Here is a 13,602-nt window from a genome sequence, read left to right as displayed (position 1 = left end):
GAGCCCTGCGTCGGGCTCTGGGCTGATGGCTCAGAGCCTGGAGCCTGTTTCCGATTCTGTGTCTCCCTCTCTCTCTGCCCCTCCCCCGTTCATGCTCTGTCTCTCTCTGTCCCAAAAATAAATAAACGTTGAAAAAAAAATTAAAAAAAAAAAAAGCTTAAATTCAAAAGCTTAACATCTAAAAATACTAAAGTTAAAAGTTCCAGTATTTTCCTGCAGTTAAGATATTATATAAATCAAAAAGAACAAAATCAAAAATGCTTGTGGAACTCCCCTAAATTTCTGAGACTGGAGTCAAAGAAATTAAGCTCTACATCTTTCCAAAAGGGTCCCTGGGTGCCTCTCTGAGGAATAAAATGTTGAGCTGATCTGACTCGATGTGGCATTTGTTAAATTCTTAGGAAATTGGGCAGAGGCTAACATCTCGGTAACGCTGACCCAGTGCTTCTTTTCCATCATGCGTGGAATTAGGAAACCATAATACATGGAAATACTCTGTTTCTTTTTTCTTTTTTAAGTTTATTTCTTTATTTTGAGAGAGAGAGGGAAAGAATGCCTGTGCACATGCAAATGGGAAAGGGTCAGAAAGAGAGAGGGAGAGAGGGAGAGAGAGAGAGAGAGAGAGAGAGAGAGAGAGAGAGAGAGAGAATCCCAAGCAGGCTCCACGCCACCAGTGCAGAGCCCAATGCGGGGCTTGAACTCACAAACCACAAGATCATGACCTGAGCCAAAGTCGGACGCTTAACGGACTGAGGCATCCAGGCGCCCGATATTTCATTTCTTTAAATCAGAGGTCACAAATGGGATCTATAGTCCAGAGCTAGCCCACAGATGTGTTTTGCCTGACTAGTGTACTTTTTTAAAATTAAGGCAACATTTTAGGCTACTGGATCCGATTACAGTCACTTTGTAGCATCCTTGTCAGGGTTCCACCTCCAAGGACAATTTTATTTATTTTTTTTAATTTTTTTTTTAACATTTATTTATTTTTGAGACAGAGACATGCTCTGTCTCTACAGAGCATGAACAGGGGAGGGTCAGAGAGAGGGAGACACAGAATCCAAAACAGGTTCCAGGCTCTGAGCTGTCAGCACAGAGCCCGACGTGGGGCTCGAACTCACGGACCGCGAGATCATGACCTGAGCCGAAGTCAGCCGCTTAACCGACTGAGCCACCCAGGTGCCCCTATTTTTATTTTTTAATGTTTATTTTACTTGTTATTTTTGAGAGAGAAAGAGAGCACATGGGGGAGGGGCAGAGAGAAGGAGAGAGAGAGAATCCCAACCAGGCTCCGTGCTGTCAGTGCAGAGCCCAACTCAGGGCTCGATCCCATGAGCTGCGAGATCATGACCTGAGCCACAATCAAGAGTCGACTTTAAGAGGTTTAACCGATCGAGCTACCCAGGCTCCCCCACGGACAATTTTTTTTTAATTTTTTTTAATGTTTATTTATTTTTGAGACAGAGAGAAACAGAGCATGAATGGGAGAGGATCAGAGAGGGAGACACAGAATCTGAAACAGGCTCCAGGCTCTGAGCTGTCAGCACAGAGCTCGACGCGGGGCTTGAACTCAGGAACCGCGAGATCATGACCTGAGCCGAAGTAGGACACTTAACCGACTGAGCCACCCAGGTGCCCCCCCAACCCAGACAATTTTAAATGAAAATGAAGTCAGGCTTATTGCTTAAGGGGAGGTAGGGGAGCAGTATATGTGGAGTAGGAGAGAATTCAGATTTTTAACTATAAGCCATCATTAACATTTTAAGTCTTAAAACATAGAAATGATAGTTGACTTCTGTCTTACTCCTGAACAGTCTATAGCAAAACACCATAGACTAGATGACTTGGTGGCTTATAAACACCCGACATTTATATCTCACGGTTCTGGAGGCTGGGAAGTCCAAGGTCAAGGCACCAGCAGATTCAATGTCTGGTGCAAGCCTGCTTCCTAGCTCACAGATGGCTGTCTCATTATGTGTTCTCACACGGCAGAAGGGGCAAGGGAGCCCCATGGGGCCTCTTATATAAGGGCATTAATCCCACTCATGAGGGCCCCACCTTCATGATCTAATCCCCTCCCAAAGACCCCTCCTCCTAACGCCATTGCCTTGGACGTTGGGTTCAACACACACATTTTGTGGGGGATACAAATATTCAGTCTACGGCAACCTGTCTACTTTTATCCCCCTTTTGGAATTCAGATGTAAATTACAGAGAAGAGAAGGGCATGAAAACGACAGGAGAAAATTAATGCGGTGGGTTGAGGTGAGCACACAGTGAAATCCCAGCCCATCTGACAACACTCCGTGCAAGAGGCACTGTAACAGCATCATGCCATTTGCTCCTCAACAACCCTGTGATCCAGCTGGGGAACTATCCTTAGCCCCATTTTACAGATGAGACATTCACCTCAGAAGAGAGTAAATGACTTGCTCAAGCCGAGCTATGGCAAAGTCCAGATGTTTTCCCATAAGTTCAAGTCCAGGACTCTTTCTCATCTCATTCTTAGCCTCCTAAGCGCTGCCTTGTGAGTCTTCAGCCATAAGCTTCGTGTCATGCCTATGAAATAATTGTTCTAATAACTGAGAATCAGCACAATTTGCATTTTCAACCCCAAAGGCCTGAAACTCAGAGAGGTGAGGAGCTACACCTTAAAAACAAAACTGAGCCCTTCCAGGGCGCCTGGGTGGCTCATTCGGTTAAGTGGCTGCCTTCAGCTCAGGTCATGATCCCACGGCATACGGGTTCGAGCTGCACGTGGGGCTCTGTGCTGTCTGCACAGACCCCTCTTCAAATCCTCTGTCCCTCTGTCTCTGCTCCTCTCCTGCTCTCTCTCTCTCTCTCTCTCTCTCTTTCTCTCTCTCAAAATAAATAAGTAAAAATTTATAACATACAAAAGTGAGTCCTTCCAACAACAGGACAGGACGTTATCCCATTCATTAATCTCAACAGCTGTAAGTGCATAGTTATGAGTTTTATTACAGAATAGCTTCAGGGAGAGAGAGCGTCCCAATGAGAAACCAGTAGTGTCATCACGACGGTGATGCATGCGGTGCAAGTCGGTGTGACCGACCGACCGACTTTAATCGACACGCAGCCGTGCCAAGAAGGTGCTTCGTGTTTTCCTTACTGGTACATACTAAGTCAGGGTGAAGGGGTGGGATCCCCGTGCCTGTCATCTGCACAGAACCCACCGAGATCAGAGGCTGCATTTAGCACCGGTGTGGCTGTCAGCTACGAAGACGGACGCATCCACAGCCCACTCCCCCTCACCTTGGCCTGGGCCACTGAGGTCACTTCAGCCCTCGGGGAGGGGGCTGGCGGGAGGCAGGCAGCAGTGCCTGTCAGCATCGCCTCTAAGAGGCCAGGTGAAGCAAAATACAAGACTGCGGAAAGTGAGACGTATCTTGACTACGAGCAGACAGCTTTTCTGTTTCTCAGTCTTGAAAACGTCAGTGTCACGGCCAGTACTCGGCCGAGATCTAGGGGCTCTTGAGCACGGTCTCTGGAGCAGATTGCCTGCATTTGCATCTAGGCTCTGCTAACCTAGGGTTTGTGTGGACTTCAGAATGCTATTTAACCCTTCGGCCCCTCAGTCTTATCATCTGTGATTTTTATATACGAGTAATAAGTAATAACACCTGCTGTGAAGGCTTATCGTCAGGATTAAATGAACTGATTGATGCGTGTGAAGTGCTCCGAAGGGAATCCAGCTGAGAGTTAAGCATGACATCGATGTTTCCCATTCCTGTCTGTAGTATCTTGCACCTCGGGACTGGGCTGAGCCACTTAGAGGCACCCACGAAAGTCTCTCGCAGCTCCAGGCTTCCCAGGTTCTGTGTCCAGCCAGACACTCGAGTGCGAGTGTGGTCCAAGTGCAAGTGAAGTGAAGCAGCTTCACTAGGGAACTTGTTACAAGTACAAATTCTCTGGTGTTTCCCCAAGGCTTCTTCAATCAGCACCTCAGGGCGGGCCCAGGATTCCGATTTGACGTGCTCTCCGGGTGATTTTTAAAGTTGGAGAAACACTGTCTCAGAATCTTCTCTTCACTGAGAAACCTCAGGCCAGATACCCGCTTTCAGGAATCCTAATAATGGCGGGGCTACAGTGGTCATGGTGACCGAGGGGACCAAAGGTCCTCATCAGTCCCTTTGATGTGGGACCTGGTTGGAATCTGGACGAATTATTTAGGACCTCGACATAATCAGCTTAGTTAATTAAAAGAGTGACATTTAGAATGGCAGAGGAGTCCTGGTGGGGGCAAATCCAAGTTATGAATTGGACTAAGTTTTAGCTCCCCTTTTCCTGTTATTTGACCTTAGATCAGATTTCCCACTGCCGTCCCATATCAGCAGTCTGAATGAGTCTGTAAACAGGAGATTGCAGGCGATTCAGGACCTTGGAGGAGGGTTTCCAGTACTTTTTTTTGTAAATGTGCTAAGACTCATAAAGGAAACGGATACCCCATTCTGTGAAATAAAGAGAGTATTTGGCAATGAAAATCCATCAATAGTGTTTGCTGAGTTTTCCCCAAATTCAAGATACTACATGAAGTAAGCACTGCAGAGATATAAAGACGAGAGAGGAACAAATGAGTAGACTTGGGTGTCTACCCTTCACTCTCCCCACTCCCCATGTCTGTATCCGTCTAGTTCTTTCCCTGTCCACGGTGCTTCCTCCATATGATGAAAAAATATAAAACACATTTCTAAAATGGACTTCCTTGATCTTCTACAGTGCATATATCTTTTTAGTTACTTCTTCTTTGTTAAATTTATTTTGAGAGAGGGAGGGAGAGAGAGAGAGAGAGAGAGCACAACCACACCGGGGAGGGGCAGAGAAAGAGGGAGAGAGAGAATCCTGAGCAGGCTCTGTGCTGTCAGCACAGAGCCCAAGGCGGGGCTTGAACTCACGAACCATGAGGTCATGATCTGAGCCGAAATCAAGAGTCAGACCCTTAACTGACTGAGCCTCCCAGGCGTCCCATCTTTTTAGTTACTTCTTGAGCAACAGCGAACCATTACTTCTCCAGTTTTCTTCCTATGCCGAAGATGTTGACGTATAGTCAACTCATCGCCTTCTGATGCATTACGGTGTCTCTGGGATCTGCTTCTTAGATGCTCCATTTTAGAGGCACCATCCAGTTCAGGTGCTTATCATCTCATGGCCTGACAGCCTTAGCGAACCCTTGGCCGTGACGTCGATGGAGCAGCCTGTTCCCTCTTCAGTGCACATACCTCCATCACCACGTTGCCACAACAACACCCTCAAAGACTTTTTCCTTATCGTGTCATTCATGCCTTTGACAAAGAAACTGTTCTGCCTTCATTTTGGCTATTCTTTCAAATCTAAATATCTCTGCCCAACCTCAAAGCCATTCACTAACTCTGCCTCCCACATTTCATGAAGAGAAGTGTCCATTCTTTTTCGTTCTAGGAAATCAGTGTGCTGCACTCTTCCATCTACTCCCCCATCTCCCGAGCCCACACATACCGTCCTGCCCACTAACGCACTGTGCCCGTCTTGCATTTTTCTTCCTGCTCTCCTTCCATTTGTCCTCATTTCTTGTTTCAGAACTCTTATTAGACATCCCCCTCAGTCCCTTGTAGCCTTATTTTACTGCTGCTGCTATAAGCCACACTCTTACGTTGCTTTGCAAATATCCCCAATGTGATTTCTATACGTAGGTTCTCGTCCAGATAGTTTACTGCCGAAGACCAAGGGAGCAGAGGATTTTCCATTTCTTTTGTTAACGCTACACTTACGGGACCAGCCCAGAGTACTGAGGTTGATAGAATGTTCAGCATGAAGTGGGCACTCACTACATGTTATTCACCGATTACAAAGAGGTTGCTTGATCCCCTGAAGACAACCAGGGGAGAAAAAGCAGTCAGGAATCCTCCTAACTGAAGCCTATTTTAGGGAGCTCTAATGAGACCCAATTAGAAACCTTCCTCCTGTTTTCGTATGTTTCATGTGAACAGAAAGAGCTAATATGTGAAAAAAATCAGGCTAACTGTGGCTTTTTGGACCATTGCACACTTCTCTTCTGCTCTGAATGCTTGCCTGGTTTGCATTACGATTTCCTTCCTCGCTGGAAAACGACATAGACTTTCTCCCTTTCTTTGGAAGAAGTGGGACCTGTTGGAAATGTGAGGCTCCAGGATTCAAATGCAATGGGCTTGGCTGTAGTGCTCTGTAGTGCATTTCTTGACAAGTCCTGAAAAGACTATTGAATTCTAGCCTGTGCTTTTTTTTCTGCAGTATTTGGATGTGTTTCAGCGGCAGTGTTTGGCTGGGTAGAGTAATCGAAGTAGTTTTTTTCTTCCTCAGCAATCTTATGTTACAATTTCATCCTTCACAGTCAGAATGGAATATTTTACTCTATGTAAATCCTTTTGAGTGCAGTAGAATCATAGCTCTTTCGTAAGCAGTGTGTCTTTTAATATTACATGTAAACAGGTTAAGATGTAAATTGGTAGTACTATCCTGATAGAAAAACTGGCAGGTATTTGGTGACTTTGCTAGGGAACACCAAGTTACAAAGAAGAAATTTTTTAAATTAAATACAGACATTTTGGAGGGACTTTTACTTAATAGGGGGAAAAATGGCTTTCCTCTTTAATTTCATATGATTGAAACACTATATCTAGTAACCTCTGCAATGTCACAAGCATTGTGCATATGTGGTGGGCTGGGGTTTTGATGTTCTGTGTAACAGGCTATTGTTCTCTGGTAATCTTCAAAAGGCTGCTGGCCTTTGAATTTGCTCCATATCTAAAATTCTAGCTTTAATTATCAGATTAGCCTGCATTTTTTTCTTTGTGAGTAAGGAGAGGAGAAGCTGAATTGTGTTTATTATTCTGCAAAATGCTTGAGATGATAGGATCCCAAATGCTTAATTTTGTTCCGGAAATGGGAACTGTCAAATTATAGAGCCCTTCAAGCCAATGGAGGGAAATTAATAAATCAGGGGAACAGGGTCACTGAGTGACACGGCATAAATGGGCGTTCGTGTGGCGCAGGCTGCTAAACAACATTGAAATTGTCCCTTCCAGGGTCCCTGCAAGTCATGAACAAAACAAGAAAGATTATGGAGCATGGGGGGGCCACCTTCACCAACGCTTTTGTGACTACCCCCATGTGCTGCCCCTCCCGGTCCTCCATGCTCACCGGAAAGTATGTGCACAACCACAATGTCTACACCAACAATGAGAACTGCTCTTCGCCATCCTGGCAGGCGATGCATGAACCTCGGACTTTTGCTGTGTATCTTAACAACACTGGCTACAGAACAGGTAAAGGTGGACTTTCTAGCCAATGAACTTCTAGCGGTGTATCTGAGATACAGGTAAATGCATGGTGTAATGAAATAGATGAAGTTCCAATAAGCAGAAGTAGGGTAGACTCTTCTCTTCTGCATCAGTGTCCTCCCCATCCCCTTCTTTTTTACTCTGAAAAGTGTACCAATGAGCGATCCCTTAGAAAAAAGAGTGATTCTCAGTGGGTACGTTTACAAAAGTGTTATATTCATCAGAGCACCCAACGATCAGAATTTTCTAAGAGGATCTGCAACAGAGGAGTATTCACCCCATTTGCCTGCTTGGGATCATGTTACAGCCTGAGGCTTGTCTTAGGTGTTGGTAAATTCCTGCAGATTGTTTCAGTGAGAAATCGTCAAATGTTTGAAACTGCTTAGCATCCACTCCAAGACCTGGGACCGACTAGATAATCAAAAATTATTTTTTGAATCAGTAAATAACTGAATGAATAAGCCAATGAGGTGTACCTTGTTGATTCATCTGTTTATTCATTCATAACTAATAGAAGTTGGAGTTTCTTTAGCTTAGGCTGTGGTTATTTGTAGGTCTCAGATGTTCACCCCCAGTCTTCCAGGAAAGGAAGGCCTCCCAATCGCTACACCTGCTGTCATTGTTTAACCTACATAGGGCAAGAAGAGGTCTCTGGTTAATTGCTCTTTTGAAAATTGGGGACCTCTTTCAAGAGAAGTCACAGGGGCGCCTGGGTGGCTCAGTCAGTTAAGCACTTGACTTCGGCTCAGGTCACGATCTCGCGGTCTGTGAGTTTGAGCCCCGTGTCGGGCTCTGTGCTGACAGCTCAGAGCCTGGAGCCTGCTTCAGATTCTGTGTCTCCCTCTCTCTCTGCCCCTGTCCCACTTGCACTCTGTCTCTCTCTGAAATAAATAAACACTAAAAAATTTTTTTTAAAAAAGAGAAGTCATAAACGTCATTCAATCTTTGTAAGAAAGACTGTGGTAACGTTAGCCCCCAAAGCCTTTATTATCCCAGCATTCCGATGTTCTCTTAGGGGTTTTCTGAACATTTCTTCATGAAAGGCAACAAAGGTGTTTATAGAAGAGCTGCAGTGCACAAATAGTTTTTTTCAGAACCACCAAGACTTAGAAGGATTAAAGATGTCATCATTAAAGTTTGTTGGAAATGGTTTGTGGGTCTACAGCCTCTCTATTCCGAAGATTTAGAAGTAAAGGGTTTCAGATATATGTATTCTCTGAAATATCTTTAAAACATGAAATTAATCTTTCCCTGTGGACTTGGAAAGTATGAGGCCATTTGCTTCTTCGCAGGGCGTTCTGTGCACTCTTAATACTTGTTATTTATGGATAAAAATATTGATTTTGACTCTGATAGCATTGTCATTCACAAGCATCTCAAGATCTCCATTCGGAGGGAAGGCTCCTCCCGTGACTCTCAAGGGTGTTTGCTTATACTTAGGAAAGAAACTAGGTTACTGAGAGTGCCTTATCCTAAGTGTGTTTTCTCACATAAGTGATTTAAATTTATGGCACCTTTCGTCTGAGAGCCCTAAGGCAATTTGCAAACCCATCAAACATCCCTGTAGGGTTTACAGACAGCAAATGTACTTGGCTCTGTGTTATAACTGGGGTGGGGATTTCAAATACTGTGTGACCAGCTCGGAAGCGAAACCAGAAATTCTCCCCTGATGCCTGGTTCCTGATTTTAACCACCGACTCGTGCTTTGTTCATGAGAAGCATCATATGAAATCAATGCCTTTCGACTCCCAGGCTCCCTAGAATTTAATCCCTAGTAGCAGGTATAGAGCTTGAAGGGTTGGGACTCTCACCATATCCAGAGTGAGACGGACAATGCCTGTCATAAGAAATAAAGCTGCAGGATGACACAGAGAACCCTACCAAGACTAAGAGTGGTCAACCAGGGTTTGATAGTCTGTTTCGGGGCAAATCAAGCAAGGGCAAGAAGAAGATGAATGAGTTCTGAAGAAACAGCATACGGCTATGTAACCATAGCCGACAATATTGTATTGTGCACTTGAAATTTGCTGAGAGGGTAGATCTTTGGTGTTGTCACCGCAAAAGGAAAATAGTAGAGGTGTGAGGTGATGGATATGTTGATTGGCTTGGCGGTGGTGAATGTTTCGCAGTCTTTATGTATTTCATGCCATCGGGTTGTACACCTTAAATATATTACAGCTCTTGATTGTCACTTACACATCAATAAAAGTAGGGAGAAAAAAGAAAGGGGGAAAAGAAGGAAATTAATATATGTCGTTTACTTATGTGCACAGACGCTTTATCTAAATTGTCTCACTTAATTCTTCCGGCAACCTGGAAAGAAAGGATTTGCCTGTGTTGCCAGTGAAGAAACAGAGACTCAGGAGAGTTGTCTAAGGTCACAGGCTTACCCGTGGTAGGATGAATCTAGCACACCTGACTCCAAAGTCTTTCCTTTTTCCATCATCTTCTTTCTTTACATGTTTCTGTCATGCCTCATTCCATAGCACCTTCAGAGACACGTAAAACGTAACAGGATACCGAACAGTAAGAACCCTGGAAAATGGAAATGAAGGGCTGTACCAGTTAAAGTCAAGGCAAAGCTTGGTATACAAAGTGCATGCCATGGAGATGTGGAGAAAAGGTGCATATTTGTAACTAAGCTTCCAGATGGCAAAAGGAAAAATTGAAATGCCATCCATTACGAAGTTTACTGGGTCACCAAGATAGAAATAAATTATCTAAGAAGCGCAGTATATTCTGGGCCTTGTTTTAGTTATACTACATTATATCTACCCTACAATGGATTACAAGAGCTTGAATAAAATAGAGATAATTTAGTTCGATCCCCTTATTTTCAGGTGAGCAAATTTACACCAACAAGATCAAAGTGGCACATCTGATATTCTAATAGGAAGAACGGGTGTCAGGACCTTAGTCTTCAGAGTTCTTTCCAGTGTCCTACCCTAAATGTACAGGTTAGGTCTAGAATGACACTGCACCCCATAAGCCTGCCCTGATGACAACTGTCAGGCCTCTTGTGCAGCCCAGCAGCCTGCTTCAGTCACTTGTCTTCTCCAAGAACAGGAGATTTGCTCCTGGAACCTAAGTCTGATTCTGAGGCCAACCTTCCACCCAGGGGCCTGGATACTTAGGTAATAATTGAATTTATAGTGAGTCATCTTAACAGGGGAAAAGGAATTCTTTAAAGGAAGTGAGGACTTTTCCAAATAGTTGATAAACCAAAAAAGGATGATACACACATAATAAATTTTGATGGGCCCATTAGTGAATCAGGCAAAAATACAAATTGGAAGACTAAAATGTCAATGATAGAGATCTATACAATTTAAATTTATCCTTGATGGGAAAATATTGAAGTGTCCCAGACAATTAGGAAGCAGAGATGTCTTTGTGACAAGAGTTTATTGATCTAGCCAGGGACAGGGTCCCATTTGAAAATACACAAATAAGCACATCAGGAAGACAGGCATCTTAGGAAATTAAGAAAATTGGTGAATAGGTATTAAACCAACATAATTATTTACAAGCCACTAAACTAGAAGGGGGGAAAGCCAATATATAAAGATTTTATTGTTTTTCTAATAATGAATACATTATTTGGAACATTTAGCTGAGAAGCTAAGAAAAATAATGCAAGAAACCAAAATATATATCATACATAAATGTTCATCTAAAGAAAAGCACAGTGCAGTAATCAGTTTTATGAAGAACAAGTCAGAGAAGACGAATTACTAAGAGGCTTATTTTGGGATGCCTCCAGAATATGTGGATTTAAATGAATCGAATTGATCCAATATTATATTTACCATTGTCTGACATGATTTTTTCTTTTTCAGAACTGAGGCATATTTTTGGACTGGCTATAGCCTAAATTTTTCTAACTTTACTCATGGAAAATATGACTGTCCAACAGCTTTAGTGTTCAAAAGGGGAAAATACAACAACACGTCTATTGCATTTTATGTTCTGACAAGTGAAGTGGGACTGATATTGGATTATCTATCACAGAAATGAATATCCTGCCCATCTGCTCAAAAAAAATAAAATGTAGTGTAAAGTTCTTGTAAGAGTATAGACATGAATGTAAAACCTGTCATCGGTTTTAAGGTAAAAGTAACAAGCCACGTTGGAGAGATAGCATCACATATCAGGAAAAAAAAAAAAAAAACCTAAATCAAGGCTGAGGGGAGTCGGACCCTTGTCCCATCTCTGCCTTTAATATGTTCGGAGAACTTGCATGAGCTAGTTTCCCAATTTGTATATGCAATGCAGAGATCAAACAGAATGATTCCTAGGTTTTCTTTCCTGCCTGAAATTAAACTGTAATTTTATTATAATCCCTGTACGTTTTATATTGACTCATTTAAAGATTGTAGTGTTCACATTACAATTATAACACATGATACATAAAATCACATGTGAATTAAACTTTAGTCATACTCATTTAACTTCTTATCACTTGGGTGAAAGGTGCAATATTTAATGGAGAGCTGCAGTAAATCTCTTTGTAAAGAAGTCTTTTATAACAAAATAATTTAGACCAATGAATCAATTCTTCTGATTTCATGCCGTTTTATTTATTTTTTTATTTTTTTATTTTTTTAAAGTTTTTTTTTTTTCAACGTTTATTTATTTTTGGGACAGAGAGAGACAGAGCATGAATGGGAGAGGGTCAGAGAGAGAGGGAGACTCAGAATCGGAAACAGGCTCCAGGCTCTGAGCCATCAGCCCAGAGCCTGACGCGGGGCTCGAACTCACGGACCGCGAGATCGTGACCTGGCTGAAGTCGGACGCTTAACCGACTGTGCCACCCAGGCGCCCCTCATGCCGTTTTATTTTACAAAACTTATGTTACTCGTAGCAAAATTATTTATTTATTTATTTGTCCTCCACACACTAATATTCTTATTTTAATGAATTATGGTATTATAGATCTTGATAGTAACATATGGTATAGCATACATGTATTGAACTACATATGCTTAGACTTACACTAAGTGCTGGGATATGAAAAGATATAAAGTAAGATCCCTGGCTTGACAACATATAAGTAAGATCCTTGTCTTCATTAGACTTACAGTCTCCTTGGGGAATTAAATTATAATTTTAACTTGGTTCAAACTTACGTATATTGGTGTTTTAACTACCAGTAAAATCCTGTGACCCCAAGTTTATCAATTACACGCAGTAAAAACTCAATTAGTGTACCGTAATTTGTTATGTTAAATAAGATTTAACTTCTCCACAGCATCAGAACTCTTTTCTATAGTTCCTCCTGCTGACCTAAAAGCCTTTGCTTCAAAGAGTTGAAGGAAAAATTTTTAAGTATTATGTAACAGATAGTCCTCCGCAGATGTAGCAGGGCCTAAAGTCACCCGTAATTATAATCAGGTCTTTCTGATCTTTCTGCCTGTCACCCGACCCCCCCCCCACCCCTTTTTAAACAGCCATGAAGGGAAGTGCTTAATGATGTCTCAGAGAAGAGAATGATCTAGAAGGACAGGTAGATGGTGTGTTAGTGATATATTCTGATGGTAGTAAGTTGACGTGAATTGCCAATGCCAAGGGATAAGAAAAACTTCAAACTACACATAATATAATGGCAATATGGGCGAGAAAATGAAATTCACCTTAGGGAGGGAGAACGAGATTTAATACATCTGGAAGAAAATAATTAGAAGCCCAGATAATCAATTGCAGAGCGCTGCCAGGAAGCATAATGTTGAAAGAGGCCAGGGGTGATTACAAATGAGTCTCAATGTTACGAGGCAACAAGAAAGGCCAGAGTAACTTGAAGCCAACAGCACCGGGGTGCCGCATCGTGATCCATGAGGTCCTGGTCTCTCTCGGAACAAGTGTGCTGGATGAGGGCACATCTGGAATCCTGAGTACATGTTTTTACACTCTGTTAGCGCAGAGACACCGAAAACCTGGAGGGAGTTCTGAAGCAAGCAACAAGGACTATTAAGAGACTAGAAGGAATAGTTTACATGGGGAGGATTAAGGGAGGGGCACTAGCTAGCCATGGCGATGGATAGAAAACAGCACTAAATAACCGAACAAGTAAAACAACGAGGCAAAGGGCAGGAGTGAGTGACCCATCGTGGCTGCCCCGAGAGGAAAAAACAAGAGAGCAAAACTGAACGTAACAGGAAAAAAATCTAAAAACTAATTAAGCAAGAAAACGGAAGCCAAATGGGAATTCGTCACCGCAAAATGTGGCCGATTGGGGAAGAAAAGTATGTAACCTCTCAAGAAAGTTTTCCAAATGCACAAGCGCGGAACT

General features: G+C 42.8%; 1 protein-coding gene across 4 annotated transcripts in view; it reads left to right on the top strand.

Moving 5' to 3' along the window:
• SULF1 (sulfatase 1) overlaps positions 1–13,602 on the top strand; it is a 178,002-nt gene that overhangs the window by 101,558 nt on the left and 62,842 nt on the right. For all 4 annotated transcript variants that reach the window (XM_040487645.1, XM_040487642.1, XM_040487644.1 and 1 more), the window contains one exon: positions 7,059–7,298. In XM_040487645.1, coding sequence (XP_040343579.1) covers positions 7,059–7,298 — 240 coding nt within the window. The remainder of the gene's footprint in view (positions 1–7,058; positions 7,299–13,602) is intronic.

The sequence above is a fragment of the Herpailurus yagouaroundi genome, unplaced genomic scaffold (genome assembly GCF_014898765.1).
Source record: "Herpailurus yagouaroundi ecotype Mexico unplaced genomic scaffold, PumYag 165, whole genome shotgun sequence".
NCBI classification, from domain to species: domain Eukaryota; kingdom Metazoa; phylum Chordata; class Mammalia; order Carnivora; family Felidae; genus Herpailurus; species Herpailurus yagouaroundi.
Note: the sequence above shows the minus strand (reverse complement) of the source record. Positions and strands in the feature narration are given on the sequence as shown.